The sequence below is a fragment of the Temnothorax nylanderi genome, unplaced genomic scaffold (genome assembly GCF_030848795.1).
Source record: "Temnothorax nylanderi isolate EJ_2023f unplaced genomic scaffold, tnyl_v1.0 TNYL_tig1304_pilon, whole genome shotgun sequence".
Lineage (NCBI taxonomy): Eukaryota > Metazoa > Arthropoda > Insecta > Hymenoptera > Formicidae > Temnothorax > Temnothorax nylanderi.
The window spans coordinates 1-24,728 of NW_027250366.1; the positions used below are offsets into that span (position 1 = coordinate 1).

At 33.8% G+C, this 24,728-nt stretch overlaps 2 protein-coding genes, 1 long non-coding RNA gene and 1 pseudogene across 3 annotated transcripts; all 4 read right to left on the reverse strand.

Moving 5' to 3' along the window:
• Positions 1 to 207: 207 nt before the first annotated feature.
• Positions 208 to 12,126, reverse strand: LOC139787155 (histone acetyltransferase p300-like; the record flags this gene model as incomplete). Its single annotated transcript, XM_071726255.1, has 4 exons — positions 12,092 to 12,126; positions 11,163 to 11,437; positions 454 to 761; positions 208 to 371 (listed from the first exon to the last, which is right to left on the reverse strand). Coding segments are annotated over exons 2-4 (725 nt in total), but the record flags the coding sequence as incomplete, so codon positions are not given.
• Positions 12,127 to 13,527: 1,401 nt separating this feature from the next.
• LOC139787157 (uncharacterized) lies at positions 13,528 to 16,843 on the reverse strand. Its single transcript, XR_011722535.1, has 3 exons — positions 16,317 to 16,843; positions 15,240 to 15,953; positions 13,528 to 15,051 (listed from the first exon to the last, which is right to left on the reverse strand). It is a non-coding gene; the product is annotated as an uncharacterized lncRNA (long non-coding RNA).
• A 1,060-nt stretch (positions 16,844 to 17,903) lies between these two features.
• Positions 17,904 to 20,636, reverse strand: LOC139787156 (fas apoptotic inhibitory molecule 1-like). Its single transcript, XM_071726256.1, has 7 exons — positions 20,500 to 20,636; positions 20,217 to 20,334; positions 19,478 to 20,137; positions 18,725 to 18,957; positions 18,533 to 18,658; positions 18,421 to 18,470; positions 17,904 to 18,306 (listed from the first exon to the last, which is right to left on the reverse strand). The coding sequence occupies exons 3-7, from the start codon at positions 19,495 to 19,497 to the stop codon at positions 18,145 to 18,147; spliced, it is 591 nt and encodes a 196-aa protein (XP_071582357.1). The 5' UTR covers positions 19,498 to 20,137; positions 20,217 to 20,334; positions 20,500 to 20,636; the 3' UTR covers positions 17,904 to 18,144.
• On the reverse strand, positions 20,631 to 22,510 carry LOC139787158 (fumarylacetoacetase-like; annotated as a pseudogene).
• Positions 22,511 to 24,728: the final 2,218 nt, after the last annotated feature.

Sequence of the window (24,728 nt, forward strand, 5' to 3'; positions counted from 1 at the left end):
AACTTCGACAATTTGAAGTGAGAATATATCTATGTATAAAAATATATTAATATTTTGACGTATATTCAGCATTAAAATATCTAATATATTTAATATTAACATTTTAAGCATTAAATACGTTATTTTCAAATAACGTATTATCTCTCACGTCAATTAAGTTCTATGCATCATAATTCAATATGCATTGAATGTACTGTGTATACTGACCTGTTCTGATTCTGATACGAGTAATACTCTGCAGAGCTGGGTATCGTGCAGAGCTGCTTGCCGTAGCAACGAAGAACCTCTGGATTAAATGTGTATTTTCTGCCGCAACAATAACCAAGGGTTTGCATTACGGAATTTATCTCTTCATTGAATACTTCCGAGAGCTGTTTGAAAAAAAAAAACGAGAGTAAATTATACACGAACACGTAAAGTATGTTTGTGATAATGTCGTCAGATAAATATTACCTTGGTGCAGTATTTATAGATTTGTGAAGTCTTTTTGTAATAGAGCCAGGCATTGTCGAACATGAGCCATACGTCGTCGACGTACTCCCACGGATCGGTGTACTGGTCCGTGAGAAGTTTGTTCTCAATCGTCGACAGATCCATCGGTTTCTTCACGATGGTTGGATAGTTCGGTGGCAACGCTTGCGGTTCCATCGGTTTCTGAAACGGTCCTGACTCGAGAAGTCCACACAATGTCCTTAACGTTGGCATAAATGCCTGTCGAAGATCATCGGGCTTCAGGCACTTCTTCTCGTCATTGGAATTGTCTGGAAATGAGGCGTGCGATTTATCTGAGACTCGCGAGAAATTCAGTTACGTGAAATTAAATCTCGTTCTATCGATATTTTATACGAAAGTATTTAATGTTCCGTCAACCGAGTGGTTATTTTTCGTTGATCTTTATCTCCAGTTTTTCTCTATTTCACCATTTTTATTTACAGAGTTGTTATAATTTCACTGACTTTCTTGTAAAGATGTAAACTTTATTTAATATAATTATTTAATATAATATAGGGGAGACCGGGGCTAAGCCGACACTATTTTTTCAAAGGCAATTTTTAATATTTAATTAAAATTTTTAGGCAAATTCAATGGTACATATTTAAAAAGTGTTTCTTCAGGTACAAAATTGATTCAGGAAGTTTTGCTGTACGTCGTTTTGTTTTGCCGCCAGGAAAGGAAAAGTGACGCGAAGACTAATTTTCGAATTGAAAAATGCCGGGGCAAACTCGACACCCCGCCGGGGCAAACTCAACACTTTGTCTGATCGACACAATTTGATCTGGAACTTATTTTTTACTGTCTGAAAATGAAAATACATTGTTTATTGTGTATTTAAAAAGTACAAAAATTCGGAATAAAGTAGCTAGAACAATCATTTGAAATAATGAGAACAAAAATTGTTGAACTTTCAATTATCTTCATCTAAACTCATGTCTGAAAAACAATTAATGCAAGTAAACTCGCGATCGGACGTGCGCATACATTTGTCATGAGCCATACGGCTGCATGACAACAAGCATCGTTTGTTACTGGGAGCCGACGAAACGGCTTGGTGTTGACTTTGCCCCGGACGTCGTTTTTCACTTTTGTCACTTCAAAAACATGAACATTTTGAAAATATGCAAAAACGATTATCGGATTCATATAGAGCATCAAATTTCCCATCAAAATCACTTACCGGTAGATTCGCAAGAGTAAAGCTCGATGAAAGAGTAGACATTTTCGAGAGATCAGAAAAATTACTTTTCACTATCAAAAACGCTTATGTCGCGTTAAAAATTACACTATAACTCAGAATGTTACCAAATTCCGTTGATAATACTGGCACATAAAGACGCATTTACAGTAGGAAAGGCAAGTTTCTACGATAGATTTAAATTGGCAAAAAGCCTAGTGTCAAGTTTGCCCCGTTGTCGGCTTAGCCCCGGTCTCCCCTATTTATTTAATGTAATTAACCTTCAGAATACTTAAATATTTTTCACTCAACAATTCTTGTTAAAAAACAAATAAATAAATAAATAAAGATACGTCAATTTTACCTATGTTTACAAAACCTTTTTAGTCATAAAAAACATAAAAAACAAAATAAATTATTACTTAAAATTCATTTTCTTTTTTAATAAATATCTTTTTAATAAATTTTGTTTTAATAACTGTCAAGAATAAATTTTGCGTACATGTTCTTTTATAAATAATAATTATAACTAAAGCTCAAGATGTTTGATGACTTTCGATATAATTTATTCTCATTAGATTTTTTTGTATCATCACAGTTAATGATGTTCAAATGCTCATAAATTGCATGTCATAAATATAGAAAGTACTTCACCCGGGCTTACCTGTTTCTTATCTTACAATAATTGTTCAATGTGAGAATCAATAGTGTCAGGTCTGCATCTATCATCTATTGATGGTGAGAAATGATTATCAGTAGAAGAGATAGTTCATTGAACATTAATTGTAAGATAAAAGTTTAACGGTAATCTATCTGCAACGTAATAGACCGATTAAAAATTATTTGATGTTGTAAACAGAGTAAACTGACAGATAAAATTAAATGAAACGTTTCGTTGAGGTACGTTCGTCGCAGGCATAGACCTGTCATGCGCAAAATGTTCTTAGAAGCTTACAGCTTCCACTGCGAAATTCCTTTTGTTGTAACGGATATTCTTGATTGGATCGAACACAATTGAATAGAATATTTCGTCGTGACATCATCAAAGCGGAAAGTCGAAAAGTCGAACATCCTCTTTCAGCACAGGGAGACATTAAATTCGGGGCGTTGGGAGTAAGACGGATGGAAAGCGCGCGAGCGTAAAGATCATTTAACAAATATATTCTTATTATTGAGACGGGCATTACGGCGTCCGCCACGTTTTTATTTTTATTTTTTTATATTTTTCAGAAAATCGCATATCGCATATGCAAATAGACAAATGCGCATGCAGCACACTTGTGTGATACTACTAAACTTACTAACTACCATAGATTTATTTCATTATTCTCTATTTTATTCTATTCACGATTAGCTCGTAAGGGGATACGACCTTACCAATACAATGCCTAAAAGTTTACAAGTATACAGGTCATGTTATTACAGTTAATATTTCATTTATTATCGTTACAATCATTACCAACTTTACGTCTATTACCTTATTACTTCACACTAAAATATGATAAAAGTAGATCAATCGATTCTCTCATCGTACCGTGTGCGAGATCTTATTTTCAAGCATCCCAACGACTGTAGGAATTCCATTCTACTAAAATCGAAATAACCATTCGACCGTTCTCGAGCGAAATAAATAGCGGCAGAATATATTCCCCCCCCCCTTCTTGCGTCAAAAAAAAAATTAAAAACACCCTCTCTTTGTATATATCATTTTATCTCTTTTCTTTTTTTTTTATTAGTGGCTCTCAAAGCAATCTAATAAGATCTGAGAATCATTAGGTCTCTCGATCACGTGCCTCAAGATTCGATGATTAAAATAATTATACGTCTTTTATAGGACTATATTTATTCGTTTCATCTCCCAGCTAACTTGCCCAATTCGCTAATGCACTCGTGGATTTTTTTGGTAAAAATCGCTGATTATTGTCCCGATACACTCATTACTTCTCAGTACTGTGTATTTTCGGATCATTGGATTGTGTGCGTGTGTGTGTAAGAATCGTGGATAGAGTATATCTGTTTTGCGTGTGATTTATCCCGGCGCTAAGGCGGTCTCTCGATTCCTCCTTCTCTCATCTTTTCTCCTCTCGTAAATATCAGCCCGCTGCACAAACCTTAACATAAACATATTTTAGAATTTTCCCTTATATAAAACTCACTTGTTAAATCTCTACATTGTTTTTCGCATTACTATATACGTTTAAGACAATAATTACCTTGTCCTATCAGACTCGGAGGAGAGAAAATCACCTTGTAATTATAATTTAATGCCTTAACTGCTTCTATGTAAACGTAATTTAGAATATATCTCGTGTGTGTATAACACATTGTCTCTAATATTAATCAGCTTTGTCCCATTTGAAATTATTATTTTTTTTTACTGCCTTATACTCGCGCCCGCACGTGCGAGCGATTATCACACTACCTGAGTACAATATATACCGGCGGCCTCTTCTTTATTATCTGACCTTACGCATTAATGTAGCTTAATATAGCTAAAGAAAAAGCAGGCTAATGAAGGTTTTTGTCTCTGTCGAGATTTCCGAGGGAAATCGTACGTCGATATTTGTTTTCGGTTCTTCGCGAAAATTACGTTGTGTCGATCGATATTCAATTATCCGAAACGAAGCAAGATCGATTTGACAAAGAGTAGACTCAGGCAGTGACTTATCGCCGAAAATGTGTCCTTCTTCTCTCGATTAATTCGACGCGTTATCGCGGCTCTGCACTATGATGTTCGTTTCTCGACCAGATCTCACGGTTTATCGGCAGATAAATGCTCACCCTGTCTAATATCGGTCTTACCTATCTGCTATTGAACGACGCGATTCCGTTGGAGAGATTATGGTGCACTATGATAATAATAAAAATAATAATAAAGAAGAGGAACTGCGCGATGTTCGCAATTTTAAAGATTAACAATCGCTTTGATGAAAATGCAACAGCCAATGATTACACATTGCGGTACCAACTAAGACATATATATTATAATAATTAAAAACGGCAGGAGAAACTCATGTATATCAATAGAAAGTGTTTTTTCCACGATGGAGTTACGATACGAGTAATAAGTAGTTAAGTGTAATATTTAATTATACGACCAGTCTTTAGTGTGCGGGACGCTAAAACGTGCGCTTAACGTTAAAAACAGACATTTCGCGACGTCCCCGAAATTATTTATACATTTAAGGGGTAACACCACTGTAGCGGCCCGGAAATTTTGACAATTTTTTATGGGAATATAGTGAATGGAATACAAAATCTGTTTAAAGGCCTTTATTGTACATACTTTAAAGTGTGTTCACAATTTTTTTCAATTTTTGTTTTTACAAAATGGCGGCGCCAGAGCTCAGCAAAGGAAGCCTCTAGTGTTCTGCGGCCGGAAAGATTTCTCCTCCAATTTTTGACCTGGAACAAAAAACCAAAAATTTTTTAGTTTTATATAAGATTAACTCGAGAAAGACGTACGGAAATTAAAAAATATCATTTTTTGTAAAAATGGTGCACGTTTGAACAAAAATAAAACGTTTTTAAAAATAAAACGTTTTGTTCAAACGTGCACCATTTTTACAAAAAATGATATTTTTTAATTTCCGTACGTCTTTCTCGAGTTAATCTTATATAAAACTAGAAAATTTTTGGTTTTTTGTTCCAGGTCAAAAATTGGAGGAGAAATCTTTCCGGCCGCAGAACACTAGAGGCTTCCTTTGCTGAGCTCTGGCGCCGCCATTTTGTAAAATCAAAAATTGAAAAAAATTGTGAACACACTTTAAAGTATGTACAATAAAGGCCTTTAAACAGATTTTGTATTCCATTCACTATATTCCCATAAAAAATTGTCAAAATTTCCGGGCCGCTACAGTGGCGTTACCCCTTAAGGACATTTCTTTAAATATCGAAATACTTAACTTGCCTGGCAAAAAAAACCTAACTCGCATGCTACGCATTCGCTTGTAGGATGAACAAAGATGAATCCATATATTATCTAATTAAGTTAATAGAGAAAAAAACCAACGACTTAACTTAGTGGCTGTAATATTTATAGTTTCCTTCTTTATATATACTGCGTTTTGCTCTATTGACTGTACGTTAAAAAAAAATAGTTTAACACGAAATCATCTAAATGCATGAAAAACGGAGAGAGGCATTTACAGATACATGTGTGTGTTGTGTGTATGTGTGCGTGTGCGTGTGTGTGTGAAAAGATAGTAAAATTTCTCAGTTTCGATTTCAGAAATGGAATAAGAGATTACAATTACAGATACGTTCTTTACAATTATGGAAAGTCACCATAATTTATAAATTGCGAAATTGCTTGGTTTAGCATTAATAAAAAAAAACAAGTAAAACTGCTGAAATTTGTACGCTCTTTTGCAAGCATACGTAACAGCGCAGAGAAAAAAAATTAATTGAAATCTAAAAAAGTTCTAACCATGCAGTCAAACTTCTTATAAGCAGTAAAACGAATTTTTTATAAGCAACCCAAATAGATAATATTTTTAATCCAACAGTAATAATTTCACCAAAGAAATTGTTTCATTTTTAAGAAAAATGTTTTAAAAATATATACAATACTCAATTCGCTCTCCCCGTTTCTCAAAGTCATGATTATCATATAGAATAAGAAACCTAACGATCTGTAGCAGATGTTGAATACAAAGATATCTTTTTTAAACGCGTTTAATGTCCCATATAGAACAGAAATGAAGGATGCCTCGATCTACTTAATAAAGATGACGGATTGTCGAAAGTATCGCAATAAAGGCGTTTCAATACTGAACCTATATAGGGCTTCCTTACAGGATACTCGGCATGTAAAGTGCCTTCCTTTAAAAACGAAATAAATATGAGCGATTCAGAGCAATAAGAGTAGATAAACATAAGACAGGGAGGAAAAAAAGAGTTAAAAAAACAATAATAAAAAAAAGAGAACAACAACAACCCTGAGAGCAAGCCGCACAGTTCGCGAAAACCGCGAATGAGGCAGGTAGTAACAACGGCTATAGAATCAAAATATATCTTCCCTATATGCTATCTATTAATTACATTAATTAGATGCATCATTTCTGTATTTAAAAATACTAATAATATTGCGTTGAATATAAATATATTATCTGTTATAATTAGTAATCGTCAATTATAATCGAATAGTCCCGCTCTAAAGCCTCCTTCGTCCTGCTTTCGTTTTGTGTTTTTTTAAATTTCATTTGCGCCACCGCTTCCACTTCCTTCTCCCAACTATATTACCGTCTCATAATCTAAAATATTTTGTATGTACATATAGTTGCAGCCATTAACTCTTTGTAATCCTTTCTTTTTTTCCCTCCCCCGTCTCCGCGCTAGTATTTAAATTTACTTTTATCCGTCTGAGACTCGTTAATATAATAAATTAATTAGCTTGTTTATACCAATCCTCATACCAAACGCATCGATTATATTTAAGTGTCCTGTACAAATCAAATGTAATAACCGCATTTCCTTAACACCTCGCATACACTTAAGACTTTAAAATTCACGCTTTAACTTTAGTTAAAAATCGATAATAGTAATTAAGGAATACAATATTAGTAGTAATAATTATAATTGATACACTATAAAGGTTCTTATTCCGCATCGTTATTTATCGGTATTTATTCTCTATAAAATAAGTTGTAAAAAACAGCCGTAGATAAAACACGTCGCTATTATTTGCCGCTCCCTCCTTTGCAAGTTAGGTATTAAATAACGCGTTATTTATTTAGAACAACCATAGTGTTTTTTCATCACGTTTTCATTTATATATTTTTCCCTTACGAATTTATCGCTTGAATGTTCGATAATATGTTAACTATTTAACCCTTTAGTTTGCAAACGCTGTAAATATATTTTTTTTCCGGGATTAAAAACTAAAATTGAAAATTAGGATTTGCTTTTTTAGAAGTTCTCAATCCAAATTGGGTAGAGGCAAATAAAGTTTAAGTAAATCAGCATCGAAACTCTATCTTCTTACTAAAATTTGACATCGTTACATTGTATATATGTATTGAAATTTTATTTAGAATATAGGACTTAAAATATAATAAATTTATATAAATATAATGCATTTTAATTTTATTTATTAAGAATTTTGGAACAGCCGCAGCGCTAAAGGGTTAATTAGTTTGCTTATTTTGCGCGTTTAGAGGTAAAAGTGTGTGTGTCTGTGTGTGAATACGTGTTCATGAGTGTATATCGTTTATATCTGTTTCCTTTGTATTATCATAATAATTAGGATGTAAAATTGGTTGTTTGATTGAGCTCTCTAGTTCGCACTTTTGTTTCGTTATGTGTTTAGCCTTTCATGACACCAAAGTCTTAAGAATTAACTGATTTTTTGGTACGAGAAAGTTAAAATGCATATCTTTACGCCAGAAACAAATTAAACCACATTACCGAACATATAAAGAAGAATTATGACTTTGAAAACTCGATATTTATATGTGACGTTATCGAAAAAGTCTATTTTCCACATTTTAATGTAATAATTTGTTTATCAAATATCTTAAGATATTAAATATTAACTGCGCTACATATTTGCTAAACTCTATACTTTCGATAGTACCGATAAAAATACAGAGTCACCGAATATTTAAACAAAATATTTATGTTAAAAGTTGACTTGAAATGTGGTTTATAGATGAATATTTTTAATGGCGACTTTCAAGGAATTATTTGGCAACGCTGCAAGCTGTGCGCTCATGTCACACTTCAGTTCATCACGTACGGTTTATTATCAACTATTTATTAGGTTTTAAAAAAGAAAAATAATCCAAAAATATATATCGCATAAAAAATATAAATAAAATATATAAAATATAAACAAAAATATAAATATAAAAATATAAAATTATAAAATCTCTCTTTGATAAAAAGAAAATGTCACAATATTCTTCGATTAATGAAATTGACACTTACATTGACACTTTTGTTATCAACTTCACATTTTACAATCGGCGCCCTGAAAAGCGCAGCGTTGCCATATTGTTCTGACAGTAAAATTTACCGAAAAATGAAAAATTTCTAAATACACATAATATTTTCACTTTTTTCTTATAATTAAACATAATAATCAATTATAACTTGATTTTATATAAGTTTAATGCAATATACAAGAGTTTGCTGAGGCCCTGCTTAAGCGCCTACAAAATACGCTCCTCCGTGAAAGGAATACCTTAAGTGTGTTATTGCGTTGATCCCAAAAGTTCACACGAGTCGCGTTTGTTAACATTGCACTCGTTTTTTTTCTTCATCCGATTGGCGTGTACAACACCGGCTTTTTCTCTGCGATACATTTCGTCGCAGACGAAAAAGAGAAGTTACCATTATAAGATTTCTAACAAAATGCAAAGTGGTTTCTAAATTCGAAATCGATACGTCGATCGATATACCCCGGTAATAAATACCGTCGTAAAAAAAAGAAAAGATTGGCTTATTCTACAGCTTTAAATGCAACGCGATTCAACACTTTATTGTTAGGATGCGTAACAAGCACTAATGACATGAAACAGCGAAATGAATAACGGAAAGAATACGAAGAAGAAAAATTAAATTAGCAGTCGATCGTTTTGCACTTAAGATACAATGAAGCCTTACACTGTCGTTCGATGGACAAGGAAAAAAAAATTATGGGCAATATTAAAATTACGTTATATGAGATCACATTTATAACGCTTAACGAAATTGCTGGATTCTGTAACCGCAATCTATTTAATTACACCTTTACGTGTGGTATATAAGGTCTATCTTGGTGAATTATACATTAGCATAATACTCGCCATTCTCATCGATAAAGTAAGACACAACGCGACCCGCTCGGTAATTAAATATGAGCATTTGGAGAGCACTCTTCCGAAATATTCCTCGTTTAGATCTATGATAAATCCTACAGAGTAAATACAATTAAGTCATATATTTAATCAGGTAAACTTTTCAGGTCGATATCCCCCACCGAGATATATCCACACGATTACAATATACCCCTCCCTCCACCTTATCTATCAATGATCTCGTTCTACTGATTTAAAATTTAAACACTTATAAGCATCATCGCATCGTCGACAGTAATAATAGTGTAATAGTAATAGTGCAGTTGTAGTACTTGCAGTAGTAGCAATATAGCAAGAGTAAACAGTGATAAGTATTAATAGTAATAATAGTTGTATACAATAGTAATAATAATATAGAATTAATAGTAACAATAATAATCGTAGCCTTAAACGTGCCTAACAGTATTATAAATCAGAGGTAAAAAATAAACCAGTTTCCACGTGCATTACAGTATGGTCGAACAGAAGCCAGTCCGACGGCCACACACTAAGTTCTTATAATACAATTTGTAAAAATATTTATGATTGTTTGTCGGGTTTTCTTTTCTCCTTGTCCCCTCCCATTTCGCGCGTTGATATCATTTCCAAATCGTTGGAAGAATAGGAAAGCAGCTTGCTAAACTAATTTAAGGAATCAGTATTCAAGTATCAGTAAACAAGAATAAAGAGAAAAAAGGAACTGAGGAAAATACGTATTTAAGATATTACTAGTGATATGACATGAAAGTAAAAAAGGACGCCTGCAGAAATCGCATCCTGCTGCTGTGTGTCAAAGATTTATATAGATATACATACACCATATTAAAATGTTCTATATATTTTACACTATTCTCTGTAGTCAGCCTGTGTGATCGTCTTACTTAATTATCTCGTCAATTATCTCGTTATATCATTTTTCTTTTTTTCTTCAATTATCCGGTAATAACAACTATTTAATAAATACAAGATTGTGGAGGGACGAGTGTCTCGAATGTGCAAGTCATTCGCGCTGACTTTCCATCAGAGACCATAGTTTAAATATTTCTTTTCGTTTAGTCTTATCATCTGTGTCACATATACCGTGTCTGCTAACGATTAGGAAGTGAACAAGCATCTAATTTTGTGCTTGCCTTGAGAAGAATTTCTTCTCGAACGAAAACTTATTCACCGCAGCACGGTGTTAGGGTCGTTCATGGGAGTTTAGCCGGCAGGTCACGCGCGCGCGAGCGCGCGTGAAATCCGGCACTCGGGGGCGGGGGGTCTTCCCCTCTTCGGAGGGGCTACTGGTTCAAACCCCGGAGGGGCGGAGGCGCTCCCCGATCCAGTAGTTGAAGATTTCCACCGCGTCAAAAAAAAAAAATAAAGCACATGGCTATATCCCACTATCCCCACTCACAATCAGTTCAAGCAGAAGCCAGTATCTATACCCCGTCTTCTATTTATTCTATATATACATATATATATGCAAAATGTATACGAATAAAAATATAAATGTGCCCACATGCACATATGTATGAAATTATATTTCAAATAAAATTAAAGTATTACGTTAATTATTTTTGTATAGATTATGTGTAGCATGTATAACATTTATTTTTAATACGATTAATATTTGCTAACAAACAGAAGAGGGGAAATGCGTGGCTTTTCGGAATTACATCCAAACTCACCATAGCTTCCGTAACCTTGGGTAGCTGCAGTAGGTTGAACGTTATAACTGCTACCCGGCGGCGGGATTTGCTGCTGCTGCGATACTCCTGGTGGTGCGCCCGAGCCCTGAGCATTGTACTGGGTGCTGTATCCCGCGTATCCATCGGTTGGCGAATTGGTACGCCAACTCTGATATTGTTGCATTATATTACCAGGCGGACCCATCTGCCCGTTCGGTCCACCCATAGGCCCCATATTTACAGCCATTTTCATCGGTCCCCATTGATCCTGATGACTATCGCAAATGTATTATAAATTTCATTCTTTCTAACAAAAATAATAAAGATTTCAGACTTCCGAAACAGCGAAAGGGTTCTGTCGCCAATGTATAATACGCTCGAAGGAGGCGCGGGACTCTAAACACAAGGCTGAATATCGTGCGATTAATATCGCACCGCTATAACACGCGCGACACTCTCAATCAAACTCTAGTACACGGCAACACTAATTACGACGCAAAATAATACACGAAATGATACACGCGGTCGCAAGCACGAAGAACGCGAGAAATGGCGGATTCGCGATCTCAAAATCAGGTCGCTGCCACGTAGTCGCCTGCGTCCCTTCCACGGTCGCGATCTCCAGGAGCCTGCAATCTCAATCCGCGATCCCCCGAAGCCAACGAGACTATCCCGGGGCCTCTCGCTCTCCATACCGACCACCAACACTAAAGTACGTCTTCTCGGCAGTTAACGCGAATTATCTACGAGTCGGTACCCGAGCGAGAACACGACCCGGAGGACGGTGTCGTGGCTTTATTCACGCGAAATGTTCACGGCAACCTGACCGAAAATGTACTCCTCTTTCACATCGGCTCGTATCCGTCTCGAGTCTCGGCAGCCAGCGGCAGATAACAGCGCGATAACCACCAAAATTTTTACGTACTTACCAACGCCGGAGGACGACCAGGAATTGATCGCAAAAATGCGCTCGATAGAGGAATCGATGACGCGCCCCTCCCAGGGCGTGCGCGGCCCTTCGGCGCGATAGCGCGGGCCAATTAGGGACGGGCTCGCAGGCCCGCGTTGTATCCTCGCGCAGTGCTGTCGGCAGCAGATCCTGTGGTGGCGCCCTATGGCCCCTCGCTCTCGCAGCGGCCCCGGGATTCTTAGGCAGCGATCGGGACACGCTGATTCCTCCATGAACCTCCCTTGCGGCCCGGGGATGGTGGCCAGCCACCCCGGAGTCCGGTTTGTAGTAGAGGTTAGCCGGGGAAACTCGTTCTCTCTCGGCGCCGGGGCCCTGCTGTATCCAGCTCCGTCCGCTGCCGCGTCACGCGCCGCGCGCGTGTTTTCCTGCACCCCTTCTCGTTCGGCGGCCGCGAGTGCATATATATATATATATATATATATATATATATATATATACACATGTGTGCGTGTGTGTGTGTATGTGTCAATTCCAAGTTAACATAATACTTTTACCTAAATTTTTTTGTTGTTTCGTAATTATTAAACGAAATTCGTAGCTTTATTTTACAAAGAATTGTCACAGCACTCGCGACTCGCTACGTCCGCAACTTCTTATAGTTTTCATTTGTTTTAACAGAAATAAAATGTGGTGATCTACACCTGTAGAGTGTTAAACATCTGTACCTTATTATTTTAAGAAAAAGTTAAAATTGTCGAATCTATGACCATGGTATTTATAGATACAGTATGGTATTCATAGATCTGTAAAGATCAACGAGATAGATATTACGTAGTTGATCTTATAGATCTCTGACTATATCAAGAGACACGGTAGTGTCTCGCGCCAAGTACACGCGGAGCGAGACCGACCGTGACTCTTTTACGCGACGCGACAATTTGCGAGTACTCGAGATGTTTATAATGTGATTAATTTCTATTTTTTTTACCTGAATTGTTCTCGGAAGAGAATTATGTCACCCTGTACGCTTTTACAGGTTTCGAAACGTCGGGTCTATGTATTGCGAGTTTTTCTTTTCGAATTTATAATCACGCTTAGTTTTGGCACGCAGGAGTATATAAATCAACCTTTTCTCCTTTAATTTTAGAATAGTGAACTATAGGTATATCTTAGTAATAATAAATTAACGATAGCTTAACTGGTGCCTAAATTTTAGATATACCTCGTATAATACCACATTTGCCAGCGGAAATGGCTGATATGTGCCGCTCAGAAATTGAGTAATTACGCGTTTACGATGGAAAAAAGATCTTACTTCGCGAAATGTACAAAACAGGAAGTTTACATTGTATCTAACCGAATTGCCATAATGTAGAAATAGAACTAGATTAGACACAGGATATCCTGTCTCGAATTGAATTTTTACCTCGTCTGATCGTCTACGATTAAATCTCATTTTTCTTAAGCATGACCGTAACAGAAATTTAAGTTTCTCATCAAACAACATAAGCTTCATTCAGTCTACATACAGTCGGGCTTCCGCTATGCGTTTCCTTACCGAGAATTAAGTCAATCTTGATTTCTCTATGTTCTTCCTCCTGTTCTTCAACTTCCAATATTCTAATGATTAGGACGTCAATATTGGAATGTGTGGAAACTGTGAAGGGGAAAGACAAGAAAAGCCAAGCTTGATCCTGACGAGGAAAAAATACGGAGACCTAACTGTAAATACAACAATGATACATAACAACGCGCCACACCTTTTTACATGGCAGTATCTCCGGTGAAACCTGTCGCACAATCATTTCGTGTAATCATGTTCGTATTATCAATCGGCGATCGGCAGTACAATCCTAAAATATCTTCATCGGTATGTTGTGTTCGTTCAATTACTCTTAATAATTGTGCCAAAAATTTGCCATATTCAATGATTCTCAAAAAGTACATGTCTAAATAGAGTTAAGCATATTATATTAATTAGATTTAATATACGCAATTTAATAAAATTTAGTCATTGTTTAGAGTGTTGAATTGATATTATTACTCGAGGCACGGTGGACCCTCGGAACAAAATTTTGTAAATATGAAGCCAATTGCTTCAAAATCATGTGACAATAAAGCCTGCTGCGACAGATGTAAAACATTCAATTTAGGTTGATGAATCTGCCGTCGTGGGATTTGCATCTCTCCTCTCAAAAGGTGTGTCTTACTCTTCCGTGGATGGTGAAGATAAGCGAATAGCGTTACGCATAAAAAAATTGTTCACTGGGAAGAATTTATTTGGTTTATAAGGCGATCATGTAAAAAAAAACAGATAAATTTTATTCTTTTCTTTCCTTTAAATTTTGAAAACATACATCTTTTCATTTACAAGCAATTCGATCGAGCACATGTGCATTACTTTTCAGTCTATTCTCGCTTATTGAAAAAACCCGATATGAAATTTCGGGTTGAAAATTCATCTCACAAGGTACAAAAACGTGGCACTAAAATAAATTTTTAATAAAAAAAGGAAAAAAATTAGTAAAATGACTTACAAATAGCAAAGACTGTAAAATGATATAGAGATTACTGCGTCATATATATATATATGTATATAATAATAATAATAAAGATAATGAGTCAATATACTATCTAGTGTACCCGTAAAAAACTCAATGAAGTTTCGCGACAAAACTTTTTGACATGCATTCGAGATTTTTTACGTTTTTTACGCCTTTGTTTCACGTATTATACAATTTAAAGATCAGCGCCGCTATTCGCGTGCTAACGATCACTTAATTAATGTCTAGGTTGTCCAACAATTCGATACGCGACTAGTCTTAATTTCTAATGTCTTGTTATCAAGATGAATCATCTGCCTATATTTATATACTGAATTTGGAGCACTTTTTTTGACTTACAAGTTACTTCAGTACTCTTTCTATTTATATGTCTAAAGTCTCTTTTAGGGGCAGCTTTGCTACTTCGAAGAAAATCCTAGAATGCAAATAAAATCGAATAAACATTGGTTATTCACAAAAATATGTTTCAATATATGTATATATTCACAAAAATATCTTTCAATATATGTATATATAAATTATAACGTGTATAATATATAAAGTGTAATATGTTATATATATACAATATATAAAGGAAATACATAGCAAAAAGTAAATACTTACTTGTGGCTGTACTTGCTGTGGACTTTAATGCTTCTTTGTGTTTCCTATGCAAGCTCTGGTTTAAAAGATTGCAAATATCTCTTATGTCGTCAAGTTTATAACCGCTATAGTATTCTAATGTTGGATTCCGTCCTCCCAAGTCCTTCATTAGCAACGCGAGTAACAACGCCGCCGCTGCCATTTTACTATCACTAAACCTGATCATTGTATAATCCATCAGAGAATGTTCCAGTATGTACCGAGCCAGAGTTAACGTGGACATAGACACCTTGGCACACTATTTTCAGATAGTAGTGATTGAATTAGTATACATTTATATAGATTCCATTTTAATAAGACGGATATTTTATTGGAGAATAAAATAAAAAATTAAAGCATTAGTCTCCAACAGAAGAATGTAATTAATCTTCTACAACCTGATGTTTTAAAATTCTTTCTACAGTACTTCTTTCTACAGTAAATATTATATATGTTTGCAAAAACGCATCTTTTATGCGTTTTTTCTTTAGATGACGAAACTTCCGCTTTTCGCTTGGCGCGAGTTTCTCTACCAACATTGGGTTGTCGTAATACATTGCTCTGTAAAGAATTTTGACTTCTGGTCGTTATTCCTTTCCTTAAAGTTGCAGTGCTGTTTTGTCGATTTTGTCCGAGTAATACCTTCGGTGGTGCCATTTTTCAGATATGACAAAACTTTAGTTCCTTATCTAATTGCTATAATTCACAAACATACATATAATTAGTTTATATATATTATACATAGTTTAATTTATATAGTGCATAATATAATACGGAATGTTTCAGAAATAAATTGTCAAAGTTGAGGAGCATATTCTACTAACAGTAAAAATGGAAAAGTTACAAATTTTAAGTAACATCAAAGGAAAGGGAGACGTAAAAAGAAGGAAGATAAGAGAGATAAGTAATTTCGAAGTACAACAGATAGTATAAGTGAATAAAAGAGAGAAGGAGGACATGTAAAATGTATATATGAAATGAAAAGAGAGCATTTTTATCTTTTTCTAACTCTTAAAACTGGAAAAGAATAAAAAATAAGTTGAACCGATAATAACTTACGATAATTCCTTTGCATAAACGGAATTAATCTCCTTGGCATCAGCTCCCTGCCGTCAATATATAACTTGCATTCCGCTTCTGCATAATCGACGATACATGCCCATTTCGTGGCATCTAGCCTTAGCATCTTTGTGATATCCTCATCATTAGGATTTTCTTCGTATCCTATCTTCTAAAGAAGCCCATCGAAAATTCTTGATATGTATAACTAGATGACATTCAGAGCACTGGGCTAGTTTTAATATCACTACCTTTATCTTTACAAAGAATTCATTAAAATTCATTAAAATGTTCATTAAAACGATACATACGATAGAAGTACACAACACGATAAAGTTAATTAATGAAATTAATCACTTTCCATGTACGTATATCCATATGTATTTCTATGTTTTTATAAGATGACATTTTAATGACGTCATCTTGTTTAGGAGTTAAAACTAGAGATCCGCACTGAGAAAAAGATGTCTTTGGACCAAATAAGGCTCGTTAACAGATAATAAATGGCATGGTTGGATACGGCGAATCGAATCAATTTGTTAAATCAATGCAATCGTTAGTTTGTGATAATAGTGAATATTTCTTAGTAGTTAAAGAATATAATTTTGGCACAAAAGTATATTTTGTTACATTGATACTGACGATGCGCCGCGTAGCGGGCGCGAGCCGAACTCTCTCGCCGCGTGAGAGTGCGCAGCATTACGTGCCACGGAACCGAGCACGAAACAAAAGCAAGATTTCTTATCTATTAAGAAATATAGAGTTGGCTCAACAAATCGCATTCAACATGTCAACTATATCGCCGAGTTGACACAAATATAAATGATAAAGTAACCAACAAAACATTCATTTATATTAAATATAATTCGTTTGCTTGAAATAAATATTTTAGAAAAGTGTCAACCAAATATATTTAATTGACATAAAGAAACCTTTTTCTCAGTGCGATGCTGAAGGCGCTGCTTTGTTGCCGTGACATATTTGGTCTTCAAATTTAATCTTTAGATGTAGTAATCTCTTTAGATTATTTAAAATTTGACATTTTATTAAGAGTATCTAACATTACATAATACATGTATTTAAACGATTTAACTATGCCTGCGGTTAGATTCATGCTCACAGCGCTGAAAGCATCGTTCTATCTTCGTTTGATATTCGATATGCAACGAAGACAGAAGATGCTTACAGCGCTGTGAGCGTGAATCGGACCATAGTTTTTATGTCACACAAATACACAGTAAAAAATTTTGTGTACCAAATGTCAATGAAAGTCCACTCTAAATTTTGTGTTAATATAACTCATTCATTGTGTTACTTGTTGACATTTAGAAATGTTATATCAACATTTTTTACAAGTTATTTTAACATTATTGTAAACATACATTGTAAAAAATGTCGATATAACATTTCTAAATGTCAACAAGTAACACGATGAATGAGTTATTTTAACACAAAATTTAGAGTGGACTTTCATTGACATTAAATTTTTTACTGTGTAGGGATATAAACTCCAGCTATCTTCAGGTATTATTCTTTAACAATGGAATACATTTTTGTGCAAATTAAAGTAATTAAATTTACAATACATTGAATTCAGCGATTTTTATTTTACACTCATAGTTTAAAAAATGTACACAAAGTTACATGGCACATTTGATAGTAGTGTGATTAAATTTAATTTTATACAATAACAACATTTTAAAAATATTGTGTTTCTCACTTGTGTAGTCATTTATTGATGCATATAATTTATGATTATCGATGATGTGCATATACTTATATCAATTGGTATCAAACACGAAAAATCTAATTAGACAAGTTAAGATGTTTAAGATTCTTCCAACAAACCTTCTTGCTGTATTTCAACGTCATTGATATATAAAGCGTACGCTATACCAATCTCTTTTTGTTCCGAAATATAAGATCTGATAGCGGCCGGTAAGCCGCCAACGGAGAAGAGAATTTCCGCACCACCGTCCATAAATTCGCTCTATATAAATTATTTAATTTATATATTTAGTATCAAATAATGATAAGAGGATAGATCTTTTACTAGTTAAATTTCTAGTAAAGTAATAGTAAAAATTTCTACTCTCATAATTACCTCAACTTCCACTTCTTGTCCATTCACCCAAACGCTGTGAGCGTGTTTATCTGCAAATGTCATGAAATAGAAGTCAAGTATTTCAGCTATATATACTGCTTTAATTAATTACCTAACACGACTCTATATTCTTCGTTCCCAACTTTGGCCAACCAAGTCTCCAGTATTTTTGATTGCGATTGGACAAATTGCTTGTAGCTCTTTCCGTTCACCCACAACGAGTAAGAATATTTCAGACCTATTTAATTTCATAACGAAATAATAAAGTATTTATTATTTCATAAATGAGATAATAAGGTTCTACCTGGCATTGGATCGACTCTGATCACGAACTTGGTGTTATTGAACATAAATACTTCATCACCGACCAGACGAAACATCCATTCTCTGTGAACTATATTATTGCCATCGACTTTTACCACGCGTCGGCCTGTTGCCGTTCCATGTTCAAACTCCACCACGTGATTCCCGTCGCTTAAAGGAACAGTCCATTTGGCAGTAGGTTCGTTAGCTGAAGTTTCCAAATTGTGAAGACTTCTAAATAAGATATTAAAATAAACGCTATGTATAGTATTAATTAATGTATCAAAGGGCACTACGTAAATGCTGAAAGTTAATATAAATTAATGTCAAACATAAAGTATCATCAAACAAATAGTGTTTATAGCGATCAATAAATTACTTTTAAAATTTTTGACAATAATTACAGAGTACAACTTTAGAGACTGTTTAATAATATTCGGGTAATGTGATTAGAATATAGATATATTTATATATAAGTAATAGAAAGTCTGTGGGTCCATGTGTACGTGTTTAAACAAATGGAATGTACATTTCTTAGGTTAGAAAAGTAATTGCATATTCTTCATTGCTATAATGACAATCAATAGTGCAATCATAGGTACAAGTGCAATGTTAGACCTTGACATTATGCAGCTCATATTTATAGAAATAAAAATATTGGTAACTATTGCAATATATTAAAATAATTTATATATTAAATAAACTTTGAAGAATAACAACACCTTTATAGTTAAGATCCGTGTAATTTACTTACCGAAGTAGAACGCCTGCCATGTTTCTCCTACCTGCACCTGTACTAGTCTCTTTATTGATCGGCCTTACTACCACTATTCTCGCAATCAATAATCGAGTCTCATTTTATACGTCATACCACATAATATATATTACTCCTTTAAGCACATTGTAGTAAGCCGTTTAATTTTATTGTTTTGATTATATAAATTGTATTTATTGACAATAAATACGAAACACACGCGAAATATTATAAATAATTAATTATTTCACAGTAAATAACTAATTGCTTTATAATTAATAATTAAAATGAAAACTATAGTTAGCAAATCTTTATATAGCATCTTGATAAAATAACTTGTCGTTTAATTAATATGTAAAGGCATATGTAATTAAATTTTATTTAATTTTAAGTTAAAATTAAATGTCATTGTTTTTTTTCAAATCTGTTTTTATTGATGGATCTTTAAAAATAAATTTAAACAATTAAAAATAAGTGCATAATGAAAAGTTTATTATGTACTAAAAATCAAATATAAAACATATAAAAGACAGCAAAATATATGGCTAAATAATTTTTGCCTTATTTTTATTTTACCACAATTTCACTTTGTGTTAGCCGGTAACAATTTACCCATACATGATCCAAAACCGACCTTATAGCCATCGCCAACACAATGACCTGGAAATAATTAATCGTATGTAATTGCGTTAGTAAATTGTTATATAATTTTAGCTATGTGTTAAATTTATTTACTCACCGCGAATGATCACTTCATCACCATCTTGAAGGAATTTTCTTGTAGTACCATCTTTTAACGGAATGGTATGTGTGCCTTTCCAACATAATTCCAGCATAGACCCATAAGAATCCGAAGTCTAAATGAATAATTTTATATCAAAGTTGCATTGGTAAAATCATAATTTACGTAATTTGAAAGAAATAAATGTCACAAAAGAAATAAAATATGACAAAAATCAATTAATATATTAACTGTGCTAATATGTTAATTAAAAGTAATAATGATCAGATTTTAAACGCACGGTGCCACTTATAGTGCCGGAACCCATTAAATCACCAGGATTAATGTTGCATCCAGTGACAGTATGATGTGCTAATTGCTGTCGTGGAGTCCAATACATGTATTTGAAATTACTCCGGCTTATCGTTGTGACTACACCACTTGAGCTGTGAAAGATAAGAATCATATACAATTAAAAAACTGTACAAACAATATGTACAAGTATATAAATGATTATTATGAAAAAGTATTAAAAAATGTCAACTCACGTTTAAGATCAACTTCCAATTTAATATCAAAGTTACAAGACTCATCATGTTGCAAATACGGGAATGGTTCTGGATCTTGAGTCATATTTGGTATTTTGAAGGGCTCTAGAGCTTCCATCGTAACGATCCATGGAGAAATGGTAGTTCCCAAATTCTTTGAGCCGAATGGCCCTAATGGGACGTATTCCCACTTTTGGATATCTCGTGCTACAAAATAGAAAGAAAAATAAAAAGTCAGAAGCATAATAACACATTTAAATTAATTAGAACGTAAATTTTTTTTAATTATATCGTACCGCTCCAATCATTCATCAAGGACCATCCCAAAGATATGATCATGTGCCTTCGAGGCTGGAACAGTATCACCAAGATTTGTGGATGGTCCACCGACGAAAAAAGCAAACTTCAAGCTCGAAATCCATTAATCTACATGGCCCAAAAACAGGTGCTGCACCTTCAACCGGAAAGTGTTTGACCCACACGGTCAGTCTTATGGGTTGTGCCTGACACAACAACGGACTTGCTCTTCCGTGATAGCCGACCGGCAATATTTCCTATTTTATATAAAACATTTTATTCTACAGTTTCTAAAGTACACGGATATAATAATTTATTAGGAAACTTTACCAATTCGGCATTAGCGGATTTTTCTTTCCCACGAAACATGATGCCGACATTTGTAGCATGATTGATAGATGAATAAAAATCCGTGTAATCACCAATCTTTGCTGGTAAATGCATTATAGCATCTTTCTGGGCGACGAAAGTTCTATGAAAGATGTTACAAAAATTATAATAAGATTTTTAAAGATTTATTAATTTATAATATTAATTTTGTTTATTGATTTCTCACTTAGAGCGGACTTCCGATCTTGCAAAGTATCATTACTGGCAGAAAGTAGCTCTTGAAGTTTCGATCTTGCTTCTAGCCATGTGGTCTTCCGAGTGACATAAAATCGTTCAGGCAATCACGACGAAATACATCCTGTTTACTTTGCAACAGTGGTCCGTCGAATAATTTGCAATGGCATTTAAATTTAAAATTTCATCACCAATTGCCACTCCTATTCTTTTTCTCTGGCTGAAATATTTTAAATAAATATTATAATATTATATATAATATAGTATAGGAGCTATATATAAACAATTTAAATTAGTAAAATATTGCTAGAACTCTTGTATTTAGGCAGATCTAATAAATTATATTTTAAATAAATATTATATCTATATTATGTCTATTTTATATAAATATTATAGCTATTATATAAACAAATTAATAAAACATTGCTGTAACACTTTTATTGAAATTTAAGAAGACACAGTGAAAATTATATTATCGAACGACAGTAATGTACCAGCCGATGTGGTACCAAAATAAAAATCGCTACTAGACGGCGTTGAATGTGAGCAAAAATGGAATGATAACATTCCATTCTTTACACATATCATGTTATGAAGAAATATACAATTTATGCCTAATATTACGCAATTTTTCCAATACTTTCAAAGATATTACAAAAATCCACAAAGAGTATTATATTTATCACCAGATAACTCACGATTTCCTAAATGCCAATGGAGTTGAAAATGCGTAGTTATATATCTGTATTTAATTACCTTGAAATCACATGACGTGGCATGATTTGTACACGATTTACAATGTAATTTGATTTTCCTTACCTTATCTTTGGTAGAGAAGATTCCATACGGCAAATTTTCGATCGGGAATTCACTAGATGCCGAGTAATTGATGAAAGATTTCATGGTTACAGCTGTACGAACAGTACGAACGACTGTCTGCCCGGTCGGTTTCTGTCGCATATGCTAGTAACGACGATCTGATAAGTAGCGTTCGAGATCCCACCGAACTCGACTGGGAAGTAATTTATACACTGTTTACGACGCTCGACGCCGGCGAGCCTCTGGTTTAACTAGTTCCGTACATTAATCAACGAAAATTCATTCTACGGCTGTTTTATTTTGCCTTGAATGTTGATCAGTCGAACTTGTTATGTATATAGAGGCAAAACAGTTATTGTTACGTAAACATATGTATGCCCCAGCTCACTCTCATTTTCTTTGATTGATAAAATCTTCGATATCACAATTGGAGTAAACTTTTAACTTTTAATTAGTTAATTATTTTTCAAATTATAGAGATTTTACACAAAATTTATATAGTGCCAATATATTTTGCATTTACTTTACGTCAAAACAAAATCGTTTTTAAAAAAGAAGAAAATAGAAACGAGAAATTTATACGAGTTACGTATTGATAATTTGGGATAACAGCAGTTATTAGACATTGATATACAGTGGATAATAGGGCAATTAGGTGTAGGCGGTATTCGAACAACATAGTTATGTGCCAGCAAACATCTTACATCGTCGCACATACTCTTGACTTTCGCTTCTCGTTCACATATATCAACGACACATCTTACGCACACGCATGTACATAGATATTTTTTCTATATATATATATATGTATATATATAAATGTATTTCTCATTACAGTATACAAGGACAGCTTTCTCCTCGAAAGTACTTCGAGATTTCCTCGCTAAACACTAATCAATACTCTCATCGTTTGGAAGACGTGGGACTTTGTTGTTGCTTTACTTCGTTACCAACTTAGACTAATAATTAGACTAATAATTAATGAGATCAACGACTTCTAAAGTCGGCGCGATAAATCGCCAGCAAAGGAACTTAGTTACATTTAATAATGATTATCAGAATGACATGATATTCTACCTCGTTAACACAATCGTGTAATCGTAAAAGATTTATGCGATTACATGTATACGTATTTCTCGTCGATGTAGACTGTCGAAGATAGACAAACGGACTAATAAATACTATTAGTCCAATATTTTATAAACGTAATATGATGATTAAGATCTAACATATGCAATACAACATATATTATAAGAGCAGAGTGCAGGAAATGGCATATGATAAGAGTGTGCATTATACAAAATTGTGCAGTGCGTTAAAAAAATGTGCATAATATTTAAATACATGTATATACATAACATTATACAGAAAAAAGTATAGTTTATTTTGAAAGAAGTTGGTTTAAAGAAAGTTTAGATTTAAATTTTTATATCGCGCCACACAATATGCAAAATATTCGCACGCATTAAAATGGCTTTATATACAAACTTTATAACATTCTTTGATTATCTACAAAAAAATTAGTATAACACTTGCAATTCTAATTTGTAATCGTACAAGTTGTATAATTTATCTAATAAATCGGTACTTTAATACTTTACTATATAATACTATTTACTATATCCATTACATTGGCCGCATAAATGTGCTAAGATGTTTACACATCCCGAAGAAAAAAATGTACGGTACCAAACACATTAATATATCTGCTAATTATATATAAGCAAAATAATTGGGAGTCTACAGGGACGAGTATACTTTCCGTACAAATATATCACTCTTTGCTTAAAAAACGATCATTTACACGGGAATTAAGAGACGTGTGTAATCACGAGAGAGAGATTCGTTATGAGTAGCATTGATTACTATGTCGGCAGTGCCAACGACTATGTCTAAAAAACTCGCAACGCTGATAGAAATTATGAATAATAGTAACAGTGATTCGATAGAGTTCTTCTTTACAGGTATCGGTTTGCTGGTCAGATGAATAGTTTAATTCATTTTCTTTCGAAAAATACATTTTGTCCCTTTTCTTGGCGCATAATGATTGCAAATGAATTGCTTGAACTCTGAATCAAAATACAAATACAATCTAATCTCGTAAACGGTACTCAAATTGTGTGCAATATTAACTGTAACTGCTTTAAAAACTGTTTTATAAAAAACTTCGATATTTTTATATGCAATAATAAATTTATTGTCTTAAAAAAATGTTTATAATGTTTATCTTTATTTTAAATTAATACTATGAGAATTCTATTAAAATGGCTTTTATGTAAAAATACAGATAAAGGAAAATATA